We start from the raw sequence: 21909 nt of genomic DNA on the forward strand, positions 1-21909 counted from the left end.
CACGCTTTATTGGCGCGCCGCGAGGCCCCGCCCCCGGCCGGCGCGGGAAAACGCCACGTGCTCGGAGCCCGCCCTCAGCACAGCGCGGGAAAACGCCACGTGCTCGGAGCCCGCCGCCCCGCGCCTACAGCTCCACGTGCGCCCCCCCGTAGGCTTTGTCCACGGTCCACTCGCCCGGGCTCCCGGCCCCCGTCCCCCCGTAGCGCTCCATCTCCTGCTGGAACCGCTGCTGCCGCCTGCGGTTGGGGTCGACGTTGATCCAGTTGTTGGCGATCCACTTGGTGCCCTGCGTGACCAGGCAGCCCCCGTGCAGGGCGAAGTCGTCCAGCTCTCCCACCCAGCCTGTGGGAGCAACGCGCCGTTAGGAGGCAGTGCGGGTGCACGCTGATGCTGCTCCCAACCCGCAGTGCTCCTAAGGAGTCACTGAGCTACAAGGAAGGAGCTGGCTCTGTTCAGGCAGCTCCTCCTGGTGCCCCTCCACCTTCGCCCTAACCCCGTCCTAGCACCTACACGAGGGTCTCCAGGGTGGGCTCCCCACGTGCGAAATGCCCGTTGTCTCTCTGTCTCCACTCCACACAAGGGGCTCTTGCGTTCTGCTTCACAGATGCCATTTTTCTCAACTTTTCCCCAAAGGGGAGGGTGGCATCAAAGAGAAAGGTACTGCCACTGGAAGGTTTGTGGAAGCCGGAGGCTCAAGGCTTCATTACACACCATGGTTCAGCAGTTCCAATCAATCCTCTCTCTTTATAGAGATCCCATGGATTTTCTGTGGCAGACTTCTGCAGCCTTTTTCCATTTAGGAACAATTTACTCATAAAAATACAACAGGGGTCTCCTAGTAGGGCAGTGATGGTGTTGATATTATTGTCCAACGGGACAAACAGCGGTCTTGTGACCTCGCTGTGGATTTTCTCAAGATGGAAACTCTAACTGGGCTGCTCCCAAGAGACATGGGATGCTACATTCCTGCCTGCCAGTGCTCAAAACCCACCGTTGAAATGCTCTGGAGTCATGCTCACCAAACAGCTTAGAAGACTGAGGTTAATCCCCCAGCCTGGCTGTCAGGGAAAACTGCACTGCACTTTGTGAGAAAGACAGCCCCAAGGAGATATATCATCGGGCTGCAGCTGAGCTACAAAGCAGGAGCCGGCCCCAAGCACGGCAGAGCCCCGCGCGGGGTGGACCGTGCCTCCCTGTGCTGCTGAGCTTATGGCCATGCCTTTGTCTGCCTCCCCTCCCCATCCCTGTGGGCAACACCACATCAGTGACACGCTTTGAATTGCAGACCAAGTTCCAGCAGGAGATTCAGCTCACACAGCAGGGTGGAAGGCAGCTGGCGGTGGCTAGTGCAGCCAAGGTCTTTGTTTGCTAGCTAGTCCCGTCCCCCAAAGACATCAGGAGCCACTGACCTACTGCCTATAAACAAAGGCTTTTCAGAGTCAGGAAGCTCCTAGCCAGCTGGTGACAAGTAGACCCTACAGTTCCCACTAGCAGGCAGCTACCACCCTTAGGCTCTCTTCTGAGCTCCCAGCTGCCGCAAAACCCGCAGAAGACGGCTGTCACCTCCTGCAGTCCTGCCCTCCCCAAGAGCCAAGCCTTGAAGGGGAACCCTACCTTCTCCATCTGACAGGTAGTTGTACCAGAAGACAGCAGTGCCTTGCTGAGGTTTCACTCGCAAATTGCCCTTGTCACAGTTCTTCCGAGTATCTCGCAGGTCAACGTCGTTCTGGATCAAAGACTGGCCAAAAAACAACAACAAAACAGAGAAGGTGTCGTAAACAGAGCTGGAACAAAGCGTGGACTGGGTTGCCTCTGCTGCCAGCCTTCACCCTGCCCTTTGCTTGAATGCCCCGCAGGAACAGCTCAAGGCTGACAGGGCTTTCACAACCCATTTGCAACAGCCCATTTCAGCCCCCTGGAGATCCATGATCTGTTTCTGAGCAGCTGCCCGTTCCTTAAAGCACTGCCTGACAGCAGCACAGCATACCTGGAAAGATTTATCCTGAGATAAATATTAATCAAGATTTTCCTTGTCTGAGGAAAATTGCCCCGATACAAGCAAGCAGGACCTGTGTTACGGCAGCAAGGTCAGAAGACCATCCCTTGTGCACCTCAGCAGGGAAGAGCTGCAGTTGCCAAAGCCCTGCACCTCTTCCCGTGGCCTCTGAGCAAAAACACTGCACGTGGAGCACAACTTTCCCATTTTCTGGCTGTTAAGGCTAACGTCCACCAACCTCATGCACCCCTTCTGCAGCTACAGCGAACCCAGAGGCTCACAGTGGGCCTCAGAATCCCCAGGGGTACCATGTAGGAGAGACTCACTCACCATCTCTTCGTACGTCCTGTTGTCAGCTATAGGAAAGACAGTTTCTCCTCCCCCCGTCACATTGTTCAGGTAGAACAGCACCGTCACGTACCTGTAAGGCAGAGCACAGTGGCTGTCAGGGGACACAACTGCAGCAGGAGGAGCTGCACGGGGCTGTCCACACCCTGCCCTCCACCTCCAAGGCATCACAAGACATGCAGTTTACATCAGTTATTTCCCAAGGACAAGACAAAGACAACAGAGAAAATCCCAAATCACAGCAAATCCCCAATCACAGCAGTGAGGGTGCATTTCCACCAATCTCCAGAGCTCAGTTGTGAGCCCCACCAAGGAGTCCCAAGCGAGACGAGGTGGAACAGCTCTCCACACCTCTTCTCTAAAACGTTCCAGATTGCAAAAAGCTTTATTTCAAGGCCTCACTGAGCTCTGCAGTCCCCCCCAGCCAGACATGTGGGCCTTACCGGCACGAGGTCTCGAAGGGAGCGCTTTCATTGGCGACCAGCTTGGTGTGACTGCAGGCGGTCTCGGGGAAGACGGGGCCGCTGTCCATGTGGGCATGGTAGTGGCCTCCCTGGTCGTACCGCACAACCTGCAGGGGCTCGCTGTGCTCCACGATCTCGGGGGGCAAGCGAGTGAGGCGCATTACCCTGGGAAGAGGAGAGCAGAGCAGGTGAGGGGAAGGCAACTTCGGTCTGGTCAGCCGCTACTCCCGAAGCACCGAGTACATCCAGAGAAAGAAAACCCCCTTCCCCAAAAGACCGGAGAGACGGATGGGCTGCAGGAAGCATGCCAAGAGATAACCAGGTCCTTACAGATCTGTTAGACCATCAGCATCAGCTCAGAAACTCCTCGTCAAGGTTAATAAAAAAACAAAAACGAAGGGTGCATCTCCAGCAGGACTGCTCTCATGAAGACCTTGCTCGCTCAGAAAGATCCCTCCTGTGTGTGTCCCTGGAGCCTTCATGTGCCATCTCATCGCTTCTCGGGACTCCTGCACACCACCTACAGACCTCGGGGACAGTTAGCAAAGCACAGGGCCCCTGCTGAGAGTGAATGAGAGACTAGCTCTAGGAATATTCTCGTCACCTAACTCACCTTTCCCTGTTGCCTTTTCAACAGCCTCCCCCCAGGGCAGAGGGGCACGGAGGGCTCGGGTTTTTTTCCGCTGCTTACATCTGAGATCATCCCCAAGGCAAGCAGGTACCGCTCGAGACCTGCCAAAGAACACTCACAGCTCTGAGAACTTGGACTGGTGAAGCCCTCGGGGTGGGCGCAAGGGGAAGGCCACACCGAGTCGGGATGGCAAAGCCCCTCCAGGCACCACACAGTCCCACGGAGGATTGTAACAGCGTCCTTCAGCAGCGTGCCTGCGGGTCCACGGGGGCTTTCTAACGCTGGCAAACCGAAGAGGGTGAATGCAATACGCCAGCGCCTGTGTGCGCCGGCTAGCTGGCACGGAGAAAGTGGCAGCCACAGTCTGCTCTAATTAAGGCAATATGCGACCCCATTCTCCCTCTGGAATGTGCTGAAGAAAAGGAGTGGCCAACGGCCGTTTTCAAGCCTGAGGACAGATTTTACCCACCCATGTCCTGGGCGAGGACCAGCACCGCAAGAAGGAGCGAGTCTCCAGCCAATTATCTGAAACTCACCACAGCTAAACGATTTGGCCTGCGAGCTGGGTTTCAACTCTTCCCAGTACAGTACTGAATCTGAGGTGACGGGAAAGGTAAGAGGTTCTCCCATCTGCTGTGAGACGCCCTGTGATCCATGCACTCAGATGATCAAACTAACTCGGCTTTCTCAAGATAAAGTCGTGCTTATTATTCAGTCAGCTCTGAACAGCTATGACAGACTCCGGTGAAATGCATGAGTAACTAAAGCAAATGACAGTAACTACTGGCACCCAGACAGGATTGGAAACGGGCAGTTTCTCCCAGTAAGCTCGTTTACTAATTAGAATGAATTATTTCATATAATGCCAAGTCTTCTTGGTTTTATAGGGCTGTTCCCCAAAGTGAATGGATATGCTGAAAGGTTTGATTTTTCTTTTTCCTTTTCCAGGGGACAATACAAATTCTTGTTCTAATGAGAACCTCCTCTCCCCATTTCATGCCCGCGTTCAACGCTCTTTATACTCCAGATTTTCACGCAATTAGGAAGTGTGAATATTAACAAGTCTGCCACTGCATCTCCCAGCACAGGTGGTCCTTTCACCTACACAAACCCAACCGCCCTGCGGCTGCTCAGCCCTTACCTTTGCCGTATGGATCTCATGACCTGGTGCGCCCCCTCGCCCTGGTACAGCCAGGTGTGCTGGCTGTTGCGCACTGAGTCGCTCGTCTTCACTTTCTGGCTTCCCATGTACTTGTGGAAATCGCGGATGTTCAGCTGCTTGAACTCCTCCAGGCTCAGCACGCCTGTGGGAAGACAGCAGAAGCAGGCAATAAATACACTGCTGCGTGCTGCCAGGGCTGCTTCCTGGGCACGCAGCACCCGCAGGCAGGAGGAAGGACCAGCCCCCGAGGTCAGCCCAGGGCAGCTCCTCAGGTGCTGCTCATCATAACCAAATCGTCCACCATAACCAAATCATCCACCGGTCTCGTTTCTAGCATCCTGCTCACATCTCCCTGTCCCTGCTTCCCCTTACTCCACGTGGTCTTGGATGACGCAGTGCCACATCCAGGTTGTGACCTGCTCCCTTGGTGGCACGCACCAGCCCAACAATGGAGGGAAGCTGCTCTCTGGAAACGAGGTCCTGCCAAGAGCCCTCTAACAGGACCTTCCATTTGTGCGTGTCCACAGTGGTGGAAAAGCCACTGACGACTCAGTCATACGCTCCTGCCCCTGCCAAGAATGCCACCAGCCCGGGGCACGGGGTGCCTTCCGGATATTTGACCATTCACACGGGTACTGCTTCAACTCCAAAGCAGCTCCTCTCTGGTGCTCTCAATGCCAGGTCACTGGAAGAGAGCATGCACAGCCTGTGCATTCACTTAATTTGATTAGGAAATGAAGAGTTGCTTAATTGAGGACACTCTAATTAGAGCAGCAGAGGTTAGAGTGCACGTCCAGGCCAGCAGGAGCCCTTGGGAGGCCAGGGGAAGGAGGGGCAGAAGTGGCCTCTTGGGATACAGAGAGCTGGCGGCAGCAGGGAAGGGGTTCAGCACCAAAAGCTGACCAAGGTGACCCCCAAATCCACTGATGCCACCCTCCCCTGCCAGGGAAGCAGAGCTCTTACCGTTCCCATCAGGATCGGCCTTGACTGCAGTGTACATCTCTCGGATGTTTTCGGGAGTCATCCACCTGCCGTTCCCCAGGCGGGTGTGGGTCAACACCTGAAATTCAGAACTGGATCAACCAACAGGCACTGGTTTCTTGCACTCACACAGCCCTACAGCTTCCCTGCTCGAGGCCTGGCCGACTCTCCTCTGCAGAGCATCAGTCAGCCAGGCGTCAGCACATCACTGCAGAAAGCTTTGAGTGGGAATCACCTGGCAGCCCCACACCGTGCGGCTGATCTGCACTGTTATTTCCAGTTTAGGTCATGGCAAATGGATGCACCCTGCCATACAGGACAAGGGTGCTGAAGAGCTGTGGACAGGGTGCTCGTTATCCCTCTCCCGGGCTCATTAATATGGGAGACTTTGCTGATGTCCTGTCAGCTGTGGGAAGGCACAGCCAGCTCTGGCACAGGCTGCACAAACAGAACAAATTCACTTCAAGAGGATACCTGGCAAGAAGAAACCCACTCTACCTCTTTGAGCTGCAGCTGCCCGTCCTGATTGTGGTCAAGGAGATTGAAAATGTCCATCTGGCTGATCTCTATCATTTCCATGGCTTCTTCGTAGTCATCCGTTGGTAGGATCTGGCTCTTCTGCAGCCCCTTCAGCTGTGCCAGATGGATGATGAGCTTGCATTCCTCCTCTGTCAGGAAGTCAGGAATTTCTGCAGGAAAAGTGTGAGCAGCAACAGAGACTGAGGAACTGTTACAGTGGGACCCTTACCAATGGCAGGCCACCCAAAAGAGAAAAAGAAACGGAAATTTAGAAACTTCCTAAGAAGTCGGGGGGATGGGACATTCAAACACGTCCACCCTTCTACCTGCAGAGCTCTAAAACAGCACACACCACACACCGGAGGGCGGGGGTGGGTATTTTTACAGCAGCAGTTCCTAAATGTTTGGACCCTGGGGTCAAGCCCTTCAGTTTCTTGCAGACCAGCACAATGCACAAAGGAGAGAACAAACACGGGCATATCGCTGCATATTATCACTTCAAAGGTTACGTGTGGAGCGCAGTCTGGGAACTACTGCTCTGCAGGAAGGGAGGCCAGAAGTCTTTGCAGTGGAGGCGGTGATGGGCAGGGTTTCAGGCCCCCCTGCTCTCACATGGAGCAGGCAGCACTCAGCAAAGAACCGAATGCCTTTCGGGGGAACCTGCCACACTGCTCTACTGTGAAACTCAAACAGCAAGGAGACAGCTTCCTGACTTATTCCCATTTGTTCCCTCGATCCCCAACTAAAAACGATCTTTCAATGTGTTATTAAAGCAGAAGGCCCTGCACACTGCGGATGCCACGCTCCGTACCCAGGCAGCATCCCGGTATCGCTGCCTTTACTTGGCAGCACAACAGCAGCAGTCCTGCAGTTCTCAGATCCCAAGCAAATTGTCATTAAGAGAATTTAAATTAAGCCCCTGCTGATGACTGCGAGGCTGAGATCTCTGGCTGCACGGTGCACTGCACACATGCTCGTGCAGCACTGCGAGGTCCTGCAGTGTGGTTACACGGCTGGGGACATGTCGCTGCCTGGCTCCTGTCACTGCTACGGCTGCCTCGTGCCCAGCTGCTGAGGCTTTTGAAGAGGGAAAGAACAGCCATCAAAGCAGGGCAGGTTTAAGTGCTCCTGGACCCCGAGTCCTGCTCTCTAAACTGCAGCCCCGCAGAGCTTCTGCAGGTGTGTGCCGAGGACAGGTTACATCCCAGCCACAGCAGCAATCCTTCAAAGGGGGAGAGGAAAAAAAAAAAGTTAATTACTTCCATGACCTTAACTCAACCCTATCTGCTCCAACTGTCACTGTGCAGTTGGCTTCTTGCAAAGCACACACCAGAACTCGCCCTGCAGAAAATGAAACGAAGGCCCAGAAACACAATGCAGCCGGCTGTATCCGTAACACCCTCCGAGGAAACAATTTCTGCCCCCGGCAGCACAGAGTCCTCGGAGCAGGGGATGCTTCCGCCGGCCGGGATCCACTTGGTGGCACGGCCCCAGGTCAGAGCTAAGCGTACAGGCTGGCAAGCGGCGGTCCCAGTATTTCCAGTTTCCTCAAACTGGGCTAAAATAATGACTCTGGAATCTTAATTACGTGCCGGAGGAAGGACAATCTCTCTCTTCAGCGGTGGTAATAGGATTTCGTAACGAAGTACAAATCGTGTTAGCCAGGAAGCGCTCCGTGCCAGGCAGGTTGCAAGGTGAGGGGGCTTCCAGCTAAGCGCCGGCAATCGGGAGTGCAAACAGCCTCCCTCCACAGCTGTAAATTGGTTCCTCAGCTCTGCGAAACAGTTAACTTCTGGCTGCGAGACCATCCTATCTCCCTGCCCGCTCAACAATAGATCCAGCTAAACAAATGCCTCCTAATTGACTTTGAGCAACACTTGATTGCTTTTACCAAAAAAAAAAAAACCACAACACAAAAGAGAGGAAAACATTGGGGTTTATGAAATAATGACTAATCCCGGAGCGAGAGAAAGGGGATGGGTTGGCGCGCTGGTGTCAAACAGAGGGCCCCGAGACACACGGCCAAGTCATTCACCCCTCCCCGGCTGCCCTCATTTCCACACCTGCTGATCTAAGCCAAACCCCTGCTAAAATCTAAACAATCGGGGCCGCTGGCAAACGAAAATTGGAGCATTGTCTTCCCCACGAGGGCTCTGAAAGGGCCGCACTTAATGAGGATGGATCGTCACGGAGGTGGCTCGCGGGCTATAAAAGGCAGCCCGCAGTCCGCGGCGGCTCAGTCCGGGCTGCGCCGCTCGCTCCGAGCCCGCTGCGAGGATGGAGGAGGCCAGGCACAGGCAGCCCTCGAGGCGAGGAGGCCGCTGGCTGCCGGGCCTCCTGGTGCGCCTGCTGCTCTGGGGCTGCCCGGGGACGCGGGCGAGCTACCTGAGGAGGTCGTCGAGCTGCACGGCCATCCCACGGGGCATGGCGCTGTGCTACGACATCGGCTACTCCGAGATGAGGATCCCCAACCTGCTGGAGCACGAGACCATGCCTGAAGTCATCCAGCAGTCTTCCAGCTGGCTGCCCTTGCTGGCCAGGGAGTGCCACCCCGACGCCAGGATTTTCCTCTGCTCCCTCTTTGCCCCGATCTGCTTGGACAGGTAAGAGGTTTTTATGAGTTATTTTGGCCGTAGCCAGTTAAGAGTCCCCAGCAGCATGACTGAACTCGCCTCCCGAGACAAAACATGTGAAATCCGATCATTGTGGTCACTTTCAGGCAGTGCTTCCCCGCACAGCAAGGGGACAAGGCATCACCCAGCAGGGACCTTCCCTCTGAGCGTGAAACACAAACACTCACGAGGGGGTGGGGGGGTAATAAAATTCCCAACTGACTGCCAAAAACCAGCCTTTTGTTGTTTGCTCCCTGGGCTGAGCCATCCGGTTGCTGCTCCCATCCCATCCCATCCCATCCCGCCTCCCTCCCCAGGCTCATCTACCCCTGCCGCAGCTTGTGCGAGACCGTCAAGAGGAGCTGCGCGCCCGTCATGGCTTGTTACGGCTACCCCTGGCCCGAAATCCTCAACTGCGACAAGTTTCCTGCAGACCACGAGCTGTGCATCTCGGCGGTCTCCACGGACGAAAGCTCCTCCAGCAGGAGAAGTAAGGGGTTTTCTCGTTCTTTTTCCCCATGGGCACGAGCCCGTGCCTTGTTTGTGCTGGCTGTAAGCTATATTTAAGATAAAAATGGGAATTTTGTTCTCTGGGGGAACTCCCCTGTGACTAGGGAATGAGCAGAGCGCTGACTGGAGCTCATCCCCTCAGGTGCTTGTCGGTCACCTGGGTGCCCTCAGACCCCGTGGGGCTCGGGGCAGGGGGGAGAAATCTCAGTAAAAGATGTGGGAGCACGCGGTGTGCAGCCTCCAGGAGGCGAGGGGTGCTTGCAGCCGAGCTGGGACACTGCAGCCCTGGTGTTCCTGCTACAAACATGCAGAAAGGTTTTTTCAAGCCCCTTCTTTAAATGTTAGGAAACAGAACAAAGGGGCACGATCCTCTGCAGAGGTGAGCTCCGTAAGAAAACATCTTTAAGGCTAAAGGACAAAAAGCACCCAGATAGTAACAAACACTGGTGAGAGAATGAACAGAAGCTAATGGGAGAAAAAACACCTCCTTTCAGCCCCACCGGGTGGAACCTGGCCACACGGACTGCTTTTCAGTCTCATCCCAAGGAGCAGCCATCGTTAAGCACTTTCACTGCGGCTCCAACAAGCAGCAGCAAACGCAAGCTGAAACAAAGCACGGCGAGCGCTGCCCGCCCCAGGCATGGCAAAGAGAGCTTAACTTTTCCATCCCGGCAGCCCAGGCTGTCCCTCGGGGACTGGGTCGCTCCAGAGGAAGCGCTGTTTCAAAACTGCGAGCCGAATTGTTTTATGCCTTTTCCAGCAAGGTTCGACAAGGGTGGTGTAACCACATTTCTGTTGCAGCAGTGCCCCGAGCCAGCTGCAAGGACTGCGAGCTGGAGGAGGCCAGCAGCACCAGGGAGATCCTGGAAAACCTCTGCGCCAACGACTTTGGTGAGTGCACCCTATTCCTCCTCCTCTTCCCCCTCCTCCTCCTCGCAGTCGCAGGCACTGCCTCCAGCAGCCAAGCAGTGGCTTGCACAAAAAGCGGCTTGGCCACAAAAACACTACTTGGAGGAACTGCAGCTTTTACAGCAGATCCCAGAGATTTTCAGTTCTCAATTTACCTGTTAAGTAGCAGGACGAGCCAGATCCATGCAGCACCAAAGGGGAAGTCTTGCTTATTTTCTGTGGGCTCTGACTTCTTGTCAGCCTGTCTGCTAGATACAAGCACTGCACTGGTTTTCTCAGAGACCAGCATTTCAATCGATGCCCATAAAACCCTTCACAAACTCCACGTTAGCTATTTCAAACTGCAATACCATCGTCCCAGCAGTGCCACTCTCCCTCTCCCAGCCCAAGCAGGTGGCAGATCTGAATCTGCTCAGTTTGCTGGCCTGAAGTTTGCAGGACATTCTTCTGAATTAAGGCACAAGACCTGTAAAAGAGCAGTTAAATTCCTGGGCAGCTAGCAGCCATGTCATCCCAAAATCCCAGCTCAGAGAAAAGCCTGGTGATTTGCACGAGCCCAGGACTTTTTGCACCCACTTGCTTGTGCCGCTGCTTCCTGCGGGGCTCCTGCCCGTGCCGCGGAGCTGCCGTGCCTTCTTCACTCATGAGAAAAGTAGAGTGAAAAGAAGAGCCTTCAGTACTGGGGATGCTGACCACAGCTGAGAACTTTTATAGGTTCACTGCAGTTCCACGGGGTCGGATGGCTGTGCCCCCACATCACAGAACAGCGAGAAAGCCTCGCGTTGCTGCATTAAGTAGCCGGGAGCTGTGAAACGTGAACAGAACTAACAGCTCTTTTTCCCCCTCCAGCGGTGAAAATCCGAATCCTCAGGAAGAACACGACCACGACAGTCTCGGACTTTGACCTGGACCCCTCCAGGGTGGAGGTCCTGAAGCACGGCCCGCTCCTCCGAACCGAGATCCCAGGCAGGCTCCAGCAGTGGCTGGACATCGACGCCACCTGCGCCCACAACATCATGAGGGGCACCCACGCGGGGGTCTTCGTCGTCAGCGGAGAGGTGCAGAGCGACAAAGTGGTGGTGAACAAGGCCTACGCCTGGCAGAAGAAGAACAGGAACCTGCACCAGGCAGTGCGGAGGTGGAAACATCACCGCTGCCCCGAGCAGGCTGCCAGGAAGGTCTGAAAACCTCGACTTCACCAAGGAGAAACCGCTCCCTTTCCTACGGCTAGAAATCTCCTCTTCCAGGCAGTCGGTCTTCCGGAGGTGCACAGTATTTTTAGGTGATTCAAAGCAGTCATAGCAGATAGGGCCTCACCACAGATTCCTGACAGATCCCTAGAGCTGTTTTACTGAGACAGAGCTCACGGACACAGCCCTGACACGCTCCTCTCTCAAGGCTCTGCAAAACCAGGACTCAAGATAAGATTGATCTTGCCCAAGCGTGGGCTCACTTTCTGTCCAGAAATGATGCTAAAGTTTCCCTGAGTGATTAGAGATGCTTTTTATGTAACGGAGCAAATACTTTAGTTTTGAACACCCCGAAGTAAGTTAAGGGGGGAGAGGAACCCACCCAGGCAATGCCAGGCCCCTTAAAAATTAAGGCAAACCTCATCCCCTGAGCTCAGGCTGTCCCTTCAGCTCGCTGCTTGAGCATTCACAGGCATCTGCACAGGTAAAAGGAAACAGCCCTCCTCGAGCAGGAAAGGCACACAGCAGAGCGAGCTGAGGATTTCTGCACCACTAGGAACACTTTTTTTACATTAGAAATTCAGTTTGGATCAGAAGATTCTGGTAATTGCAGAACTACCGAAGGTACCACCAGAGCCTTGAGAGAGCAGAGCAGGGCTGGGACCTCAGCTGCTGGAACAGCTCCGCTTTGGTTTGCAGCAGCTTTTTGCCTGGGGCTCGGAGGTGAGCCCCAGCCCGGCAGCAGGTATTTCTGCACAACCTAAGCTCCCTTCTTTGCACATCTTCCCCCTGCCAGCTCAGAAACGTTACACTTCCCTCTGCATGCAGAAAAGACAGAAAATGGGGCAACACCCAGCCTCACAAAGCTCTCTGCAGATCACTCTCTCACCCAAGACCGTAATTACTTTCAGCAGTGAACACTGCCATAGCTTGACACGACAGACCACAAAGCAGAGCACAGCAACCCCTCATGAGAAAACAACTCGGATTGCTGCTGCCTAACAAAGCATTGCCCGTGGAAAGTTTTCTACACTGGATTAAACTTGGGACTGAAATAAGGAGACGACAGAGGAAAACAGCTTTGGGGATAAATATGTCCTTCCCTGTGCAGAAGTCGGCAGCCTCAGTTGTGGAGAGAGCCAGCAGCTTTGGTGGAGACACATTGCCTCCCTGTGCTCGTAAAGCACACCAGCAGCCCGAGCAGAGATTGCCTCTTCAGATTCGGTGTGGGCTGAGATTAGCACTCACGCCGCTCCCACTGAAATTCAGCTGCGCCCTGACATTTGTGCAGCGATTACTTCAATTCCCCGAGGCTCCGGCGGAAAACGCAGCGAGATTTCCTATTTTTATTCCTCCCCGTTGCCTTGCCTTGCAGCCTGCCGCCCAATCCGCAGAACCGGCTGCCAGGCGGTCCCTGCAGGGGCAGCGTCCTCCGAACAGACTGCATTTTGAAAACACAACAGAACAAGTAAAAGCTCCGAAGGTTGAAAAGGCTTTGTCTGATATTTGTTTTCCATTAACAGGATTATTTGATTACTAGTGTTTCCTAACTAAGAAGCGCACAGATGGTCTGACTTACAAGCTTTAGAAATGACGTCTCGTAGCCAGAGGGGAGAAAAAAATAGGGCAGGGACTTTTGCATAGCTGTGTGAAATACACTTGGGCTCAATGCAGATAGATGCCTTACCCACATTTAAAAAAACAAACCGCAAGGTCCCTGGTGGTGCCCAGCCCCGTGCTCCAGAGCACAGAGCTCACATTAAGCCATTAATAAGCTGTCCGCTGCCTGCAGGCCCACTACAGCCGGCTTTGCTGAAAGCAAAGATCACAAACCAGCCACTTATTTCCTTAAATTGGCTCTTGCACGCCACAACACCTCTTGTGAAGTGAAACCCTCAGAACTTCAGGAGCCTCTCTTTGCCAGGGACTCCTGGTTTCGTCTAACACTGCCCTGTTAAATCCACACCTCCGCTCGTTTAAACAGCAGCAACGCAATAATTAGCTTTTAAAAGTTAGTTTAGGTTGGTGGTGTTTGCATAGATAGAGGATTCTCTGGAAGTCTTTTAAAGCCAGGGCTGGCTCCTGGCAGGTTCATCTGGGAGATAAGAGCGGTCTTGCAAGTCGAGGTTTCTAAATAAGGGCCTCTTATCAGAGAGAAGGGAACAGACTTGTGGGGGATCCGAGACATTGACTGTCCATCGCTGTCCCTTGAGCTTTCCCTGATGTCAACCTCAGAGGGCAAAGCCTGCCCCAGAACCTGACAGAGGTGCCAGAGTGACACACCACAGGCTGTGGGATTACTGCTGCCAGGACCAGCCGGCCTTTATCAACTTCAGCTCCTTCCTTGCAGGCCGGGATCAGCTCTTTTACATAAGCAGTACCAGTAGGGCAGAGAAGGTGGAAATGGGAGCAGGAAAAGCAGCCTGATCACCCTGAATCCTGAGTCTGGGCATTAGAACAATCCTGTGAATGCTGAGGGGTGTGTGTGTCAATTCAATGAATGTCTTTCAGAAATCCACTTAGAAATTTGCAAACCAGGAGTGTCACCTATGTAGAAATGACAAGAGAACTCTGTGTATTTCCTACAGATACTTGTTGCATTAAAGGACCGTAATAAGAAACGTATCTGATTGATGGCCAGGTTTTCAGTGTGTATAGTTAATTTTTAATCAGAGGAGAACTCGTACCATTGACAAAGCATCCAGAAGACTCTCAGCATCATTTTTTCAGAGACAACAGGTTTTCCCTGACTTTGTAGTAATAGGGAATTAATAATTGTTTGACCCCCCAAAATTAATTTGTATATTCTCGTGGATTTCTAGAACACAGAGATCAACCAGGGAGACTTTGCCAGCCACTGCAAGAATCACAGAAAGGTAAAGGCGGCTTTAAAGTATCTGAAATAGGGATGTTGTGTGGGTGTGCGCCAGGGCAGCCAGAAATAAAGATAAATCTAGAGCAGGACGGTGGAAGACATCAAGTCTAGCACTGCCATTATTCACCTCGGCACTGAAGCACCGAGTCACTTCACCACCATTTACTGCCAAAACCTCGCGTGCCCCCATCCCTCCCTAACACCTGGGGGCTTCTTCAAGGTCCTCTTCAGCGCTTGTCTTTCAACGGGTGGTGGGTTGGGGGGACTGTGTGATGTGTGGAGGGCCAGCTTTTTAATCAATCACCAGCCCTTTAATCAATCACCAGCCTTTTAATCAATCACCAGCCCTTTAACGACGCTTACAGCCAACCTCACCATCCACCTTCCAAGCAACCTTCCAAACCCCAGGGTCGAATCCCGGCGTTAAATCCCGGCAGGTGCCCACCCCGTACCCACCCCACACAGCCCCATCCCCTGAGGGATCCCAGCCCGGTGCCCGGTGCCGGCACTCACCGAAGAGCAGCGGCTTGAGGCTGAGGGTGCGCACAGCGTGGGCCCTACCGGGAACCAGCTCCACTCGCTGCGTGTGGCCGACCTGTGGGGAGAGCGGCGGTGAGCGGCGGCGTCCCCACAGCGTCCCCACAGCGTCCCCATCCCCGGTGTCCCCCCCCCAGCCTTGCCTTGATGCCCTCCAGACGCGGCAGGGCGCGGGCGGGCGGCGGTGGAGGCGGCGGCACGGGCGCGATGAGGGGGGCTGCGGGCGAGCCCCCGTTGTCCCCGGCGCTGAGGTGCACGAAGAGCAGCAGCCCCAGCACGTTGAGCACGTAGAGGTGGGCGAACACCATCAGCACGAGGAAATAGGGCCGCGAGCACACGGGCCGCGGGCGGCCCCCAGGCGGGCCGGGCAGCGGGGGCCCCTCAGGCCCTGCCGCCGCCGCCGCCGCCGCCATCAGCGCGTCCCGGCCCCGCCAGGCCCCGCGCGTCGCCGCGGTAACCGGGCGGCTGCTGCGTCAGCGGGCGGGGACACGGCCACGGTGCTGCTGCTGCTGCTGCTGCTGCTGCCACCCCCCTGCCGGTACCGGGGCTGCCGGCTCTTCCCCGCGGCCGTGTGGGCCCGCTAGGTGCCGCACGGCCTCCCCCTGTCGCAGCCCTTGGCTCCATGAAGCCGCCGTTCCCTGCCCCGTTAGCTAGGAGGGGAGGTTGCAGCCCTCTCCCCCTCCTCGCAAACAGCCGCTGGGGACAAGCAGCGGGCACGGGGTTAGCTCCCAGAGCGGATATTTCCCTCTGCATCCCTCATTCCCATCCACCTGCCCGGTTGTACCTGCTGCCAAAGCTGGCCTCATGGCTCAGGTTCATGAGAACGGCCCCAGCTGCTGACACGCAGCAATTCAGCATCCCCCCCACCCCCTCAGTTTAACCTTTGTTGTTTCTATACAGCGTCACTTGGCAGACAACACGTCAAAGGCAATGCAGCATGGAAGAGGAGCCCCCGATGTCCTCAATTCAGAGGCTCCAGCTCCACCTTACCGGCCACACACCCCCCCACTCCTGGTGCTGGTGCCGGACACACACCTGTGAAAGCTGAACACAGGGCCTGCTTCCTACAGCAAACAGGCAAGCATCAACATTCAAGCAACCTTTTTTTTTCATGTTAACCCCTACCAAGATGAACTAGGTTTTCATATTTTTATTTTAGTGTATATTTTACATTAGAAAAAATGTTAATAGAAAAGCTCCACATGCTCCTAACAACCAATTTTCTGATAAGTCCTCACCAAGTATTGATACTAATATACAAATAAATTAATTTTGCTAGTTAATTTCCTGCCTGGCTTGGTGCAGGCTCTGCACGAGCAGTGCACCTAGGTTCAAGTGCCTGTCCACATTGCCAACAAGTGCCAGGAAGTGTGTTGTACATAATCGTTCCTCCTCATAGCGTCGCGGAGTTTTAGTTTCACCTTGATGAATGGGATCAAATTTTCTCAACCATGTTACCCAGCAGGCACAAGTATTCTTTACCAGGTTGCATGGATTGTTTCACCCTGAAAAAGCCCCAAGCTTTGATTAACAACTGTATGCTACTATTCCCTCATCACTCACTTTGGCAATACAATACCCTCCCCACAAAAACAAGGAAAGCAAAAAATCTACATGGAAGACCTAAAATTCATCAAATGCAGAATGTGACCTGGCTCAACGCATATCCCCCAGTTGTTAACCTGCTCCCTCCCCTACAATTCCTCTGTTTGCTTTTGTTTGAGCAGCAGGACTTTGCACAGCTGATTTACAAGAAAAGAGACGTTGCATGTAATCATTCTAAATCACAGCCACTGCTGGTACTGTCAGGTCAGACACAGCAGCAGCCACTCTTAACACCAGCCACTCTCCTCATGCAATGCCAATGCTACAATGTCCTGGCTAAAGGAGCATCAGGAAATATAGCCGAGTTATTTTGTAGCCTCCTTCCCTGCCTAGGAGGATTTCTGGGTCAGAGGAAGGGAGCAGGAGAGGGGGAAAAGCCCATTACAATTTACCAGCAGATTAAGGAAAAACACTCCACTGCCAATTTATTTTTAAAAAGGGTTGTGTGTTATTCTAAGGTTTGTCTGTATAATTGTACAACCGTTGAAAATTACATAAATTGTAATGATCTAATACTATTAACAGCCATTCAGAGAAAAACTCCCTCCCCTTTTGAAACCATCAAGGGCAGGAGGGAAATGTCCCAGGAAATACGCCAATCTGAACTCTGGCCTCTAGCCTGGCAGAAACAGAAACAGAAAGATAAGAGAACAAACTGGACTAAGATGTGGTGTTTGCATGTGTCTGACTTGCAAGGGGAGGGGTGGCTTTGTCCTTGGCCGTGTTCTCCCAGAGGCAGTGCCTGCTTATCCTGGTGAAGCTGCCATCACTTCACTTGCTGCTCTCACCCCTGCACTTTGTCATTTCCTCCTGTCTTATGTGTCATGGAAGTCTTTCAGCAGGGTCCTTCGTCTCTGCTCCGCTATGTGCATCTGGTTCTCTAAGTCCTGGTAAAACAAAAGGTAGAAACAGTTAGTGTGAATTCCCCAGACACAAGTACATTTCTTTTTAGGGACTCAGCTCATCTGATAAACACCAACCTTCACGCTTCACGTGCACTCTAAGATTACAGATCCTGCTTCCTTTTGACATAGGCTGACTGCTGTTACCCAGCTCTTGCTCTGTCTAAAAAGCCAAGCACTTAAGGAATCTGCTCTTAATCAGAGGTCCACAGGCAGCTTCCTCCACAGTTTTGCTGGTCCTGCTTCAGTTCTCCAGGACTCACTGCAGCCCTCCCTCCTCTCCCATAAAGCAGTGAGCATTCCATTTTTACAACACCCACTGGGCTAAAGGAAGAACGGCGAGATTCTGGGTCTAGTCTCTCAGCAACCTCACTGAGCTGCCTTAGCTCTCCTGCAGAAGTGGTAAGCCTGACCATTACAAAATCTGGCCAGCAGGCTAAAGCAAGCAGAACACTCACCCCTCTGTCATAGCTGTCTGCTCGCTCCACCTTCCATGAGAGATTTTCAATTTCAGCTTCCAGCTGGGCCTGCTGGTATTCAAACTGCAAACAGCAAAATTAGAGACAGCAACAAGAAACTGGCTTAGTGGAGCAGCCTCATTCCACAAGCTATACTTGAGGAGCAGACAAATGTGTTCTGCTGACAGCTGTGCTGGCAGAGCAGGTTTGTGCCTCCTCCCGGTCTGCCTTTAGCTTCCAGGAGTTCCTTGTGTGAGCACTCCCCAACCTGCATCACTCAAAATTAACCATGTCAGCCTAGAAACACTACAAGCCACAAATACCTACTAACTCAGCTCACTCTGCCAGTAAGTGGGTCAGGAAATGCTCCTGTGAGCAGCTCTGCAGGCAGAGCTGAGGGACTGCTAACCACTGCTGGGAGCAGTAACTTGTTCCACTGGCACAGTCAGCTCCACGAGAACGTCTGTGCGCAGCCTGAGAGAACACACATGATGTGTTCTATGGGAAGAGCTTGGATACTAGCTACAGCACTGCCATAGTCTTACCAAGGAACTTGGTACACTTCAAGCCTCAAAATATTTTGGATAAATTGCTTGTTAGTGAAAGTGCAGTGCTGCCCTGGGAAAACAATGTAACACATCAGAGGACTGAGCTGCTCGTCCACTCAAAGTGAGGAGAAAAGTTGCAAAACCACGTATGTTTGTCCTGTCCTTACCTCAAACTCAGGACTATTATTTCAGACACTCAAGCTCTGGAATTGAAGAGGGATGTCTGGCTAGTCACTCATCCCAGCATGCTGCCAGCTACACCCCAAAAAGCTGTAAGCGAAAAAAAGAGCAAAACATCTTACCAGTTTCTTTCTGGGACCAGACTCCATGTAGTAGGCATATGGATATGTGTACTGCAGGGTATAACGACACTGTGGGGGGCCAGAGGGGAAGAGGGAGAGAAAAGAAGGACAAGAGCTCAGACCTGGAAGTCAGCACAGTCAGTTGTCTACAGCCACTACAGCAAGCTACCTTCTGACAAGGATGACTGGACACTTGATGCTGGAACTTCCTACACCTTCCTTGGAAGGATTTGTACAGTTAAAGTGTAAGTTTCCAGAGGTCACTTCCAGATAATTTTTGGCTAGTTCATGGCCTAGACTGGAGGTACTGTCTCACACAGCCATAATCCCCAAATTCCCTTCCTCGCACTAGGTGTTGTGAATTCAGCATTCTCATGTGTAGATTCTCTTCTCTTCACCAAACAAGTCACACCTACCCACCTTTGCAAGGAGTTTTGCAGCATTTTGTAGGTATTGCCAGTCTATCCATGTTCCCAAGTTGTTCATAACTCTTTCCTGAATTTTTTCCTGGATTCGCTGGTACGTCTGTGCCTCCAGCTGCAAGCTTTTATTGTGATTCTCCCACTGCAAGGGGTGGGGAGAAGGGGAAAGAAAAAGACAGCATGAGACCAGAATACCTTTGCTGTAAAAGCACAAGCTCTAGCAAGCAGAAATCAAAGTGGGACAGGAGTCCAGCAAGGCAAAACATGCTGTGGGAAAGAACAGCAAGGGAGCGGCTCCAGTAGCAAGTAGCGGAGGCTGTGTACAACAGACTGATGGCAGGAAAGAGCAGGGAGCAAACCCAGCTCCTCAGAATGGGAATGCCCTCTGGTTGCACAGCGACCTTGTATCTAACACGATGGGAAGTTACAGCGATTCCCCTACTTAAAGGATTTCTATAGAAAGGACAAAAGTTCAAATTAACATTTAACATGGTCTCAGTGGACTCTAACACCCACGTGCATGCTGTAAGCATGGCCATTTCCCAAAGCCTGTTGCTCTAGAGAGCCAGGAATGAACACATTTATTTTATCATAGGACTTGGCTCATAGTATGAAAAATAAACTCATTTTAATAGGGAGAACAAGTGCACTGAAACGCAGCAGAATTGAACCTCTACCATGTTCTCTTCTAGAGACGCTGTTCTAGAATTGCACCGTATGTCCAGGTGCATTGAGTTAGTTGTGTGGACAGAGGTGCTGTGACTGCAATTTAAAAAAATATCATTATGTGACTCTTTAGGAAAGCTTTGCTACAGCCAATGGAGTTTTGAATGGAATTTATTCTTGGCTTCTATAAAAGACACACTGCAAGGAAATGAAGTTCTCCAATCCTGAAAGGAAATAACAGGAGCAGTATCTACCTACTGCAGCAGCACTCAGCCTGCAGGAAAACAATATAGTGGCACAGGGCTACAGGGCTAATACTGATTTTCTCTAGCACAAGGAAATGCAGGAGCAAACGTGATTTGCTTTGGGGATGACATTAGTCGTTTGGATGGGACTCACAGGGCGGGACTGAGTAAGAAAGAACAGGGCCTGAAAATTCAGCACAAATTCTCTTTGGGCAGTTTCTTGCACGGAGATTGCTGGCAATGACCTTTGCACCAGGCAGGGAGCATTAAAAGGCTACAGCAGCTCTGGCCAAAGAGATGTCTCCTACCCTCTCAAAATAGAACAAGTACTTCTTAAGGGCCTCCCTGGCCTGTGCTTGCTGACTCTGGTTTACAATATCAGGATTCTCTTTGTACCGACTGCATTCGTAGTACTCGCTGCCATGAGTCTTCCAGTCTCCCAGACACATCCAGCAGAAGTCTGCAGAAAACAGTGAAAAACCCACTGTGATGCACAGAAAAAAACCCACATCTCTAAGAGAGAAAAGCTTCAGGAGACACAACCCATCTGCTTTCAGCTATTTCTGCTAAGCCAAGAAACATACATTTTGTATCATCTTGCAAAACAGAACACACCAGTGAGCCAAAAATACCAGCCTGTCTCGAAGATTTTCACTGTACAGCCTCCTGTGCAATTATGGAAAGTAAACCCTGGAGTGCTGCATTCTGTACACCAAGACCCATGCACGGATCTTGTGCTCTGCACAGGCTGTCACTCCGGGTTAAAGAAGAGGCGGGCTGTGGTCTTATTTGTGAGATGCATCCTCCCCACTGCTGGTGTACTGCCCCATGCGAATCTCTGGCTGAATAAAATATGAACAATCAAATCCAAAAGGAAACTAACTCATGCAAAAGTCTGCCCTCAGCTCTCTCAAAGAGAGAACTACCTGGGTGACTTCAGATATCAGTGGTTAATAACGCTTCAAGTTAGGAGCCACTGAACTGGGAAGAAAGTGGAGGAAAGAGAGCAATAGCAAAACCCGTTTGACAGTTTCCTGATTTCAGAGCGAGGCTGTGAGTGTTCTGCTAGAAAGGAAAAAAGATGGAGATTAAGTTGCTACCATAAGAATCACTTTTGTATCACTGATTATAAGAGACTGAAATTGCTATTTCCAGAGTTCACCAGCCTTCTCGAGTGCTAGTCACCATGGTACCTTTGCACTTGCTTGCTCACCCTTGTCACAGAGCTCCATCAAATCACATCCAGTGCTGCTGAGGACCCCAAAGCAAAGGAAATGAGAAAGGACAGCAATCTTTAATCATCATCCAAGTAAGGTTCTGATATTATAATATTTCCTAGCAGCACACGACACAAAGGGCCAGAAAACGAGCTATCTTGCTCCAAGGCAACAGAAATTAATTCTGCCATGAGAAGATCTGTGCAAGAACAGGCTGTCACTTTGTAGGAGCACACAATGGACCAAAGACAGTTCGGCTGCTAATTGCACAGGGGTGGACTAAGAAATCCAACAGATAATGTGATGCGGAACAGTTCACAACTCCTGCAGTTTCAGCTGGGCTGTACCTCATTATTTCTAGCAGTGAGCAGAAGGACTTAAGCTGATCTGAGTAAAAAGATCAGTTCTGCCAGTATTTTCAGCTGATGATAAATACATTTACGTGGAAAGCATTTAATAAGATAATTTCCACTGTTAATATTACAGCAGAGATGAAGACTTCTCTATTTATTGGACATGTCAGGGAGAGGGAGCCAAACTAGCGCTGAATCAGAACCCAGCTGAGATCATAGACAGTGGGGAAAAAAGCTATCACGCAAGGCTGTAATTAGAACCCTGTTCACCTTTTACTAGGGGGAGGGAAGAAAATTGGTCGGTGTTGACAGTTCACCTTCATAGCACAAAAAAGAGAAGAGAACATCTCTAACCCCCATTACTGAGAAAACTGTTTTGCAGATTCTACTTACCGTGCTTGCATTTGGAGCATTGCTGAAAGAGAAGACAGGAGGCACTGGTTAGTGGGAAGTGGAA

At 52.2% G+C, this 21909-nt stretch overlaps 2 protein-coding genes across 4 annotated transcripts in view; both read right to left on the reverse strand.

The window, feature by feature from the left end:
* Window positions 1-38: 38 nt before the first annotated feature.
* On the reverse strand, window positions 39-15147 carry P4HTM (prolyl 4-hydroxylase, transmembrane). The gene is made up of 9 exons (XM_032194268.1): window positions 14878-15147; window positions 14711-14792; window positions 6081-6271; window positions 5565-5661; window positions 4581-4743; window positions 2788-2973; window positions 2327-2417; window positions 1615-1738; window positions 39-342 (listed from the first exon to the last, which is right to left on the reverse strand). The coding sequence occupies exons 1-9, from the start codon at window positions 15145-15147 to the stop codon at window positions 125-127; spliced, it is 1422 nt and encodes a 473-aa protein (XP_032050159.1). The 3' UTR covers window positions 39-124.
* Window positions 15148-15878: 731 nt separating this feature from the next.
* Window positions 15879-21909, reverse strand: part of ARIH2 (ariadne RBR E3 ubiquitin protein ligase 2) — a 29680-nt gene continuing 23649 nt past the window's right edge. For 2 of the 3 annotated variants that reach the window (XM_032194122.1, XM_032194123.1), the window contains 6 exons: window positions 21846-21867; window positions 20191-20342; window positions 18970-19113; window positions 18550-18618; window positions 17700-17783; window positions 16739-17226 (listed from right to left, as the gene is read on the reverse strand). In XM_032194122.1, coding sequence (XP_032050013.1) covers window positions 17155-17226; window positions 17700-17783; window positions 18550-18618; window positions 18970-19113; window positions 20191-20342; window positions 21846-21867 — 543 coding nt within the window. In that variant the 3' untranslated portion in view covers window positions 16739-17154. Of the gene's footprint in view, window positions 16240-16738; window positions 17227-17699; window positions 17784-18549; window positions 18619-18969; window positions 19114-20190; window positions 20343-21845; window positions 21868-21909 lie in introns of those variants that run through there. The other variant, XM_032194124.1, reaches the window with a different exon arrangement.

This window comes from Aythya fuligula, chromosome 10 (genome assembly GCF_009819795.1).
Source record: "Aythya fuligula isolate bAytFul2 chromosome 10, bAytFul2.pri, whole genome shotgun sequence".
Taxonomy (NCBI): Eukaryota; Metazoa; Chordata; class Aves; order Anseriformes; family Anatidae; genus Aythya; species Aythya fuligula.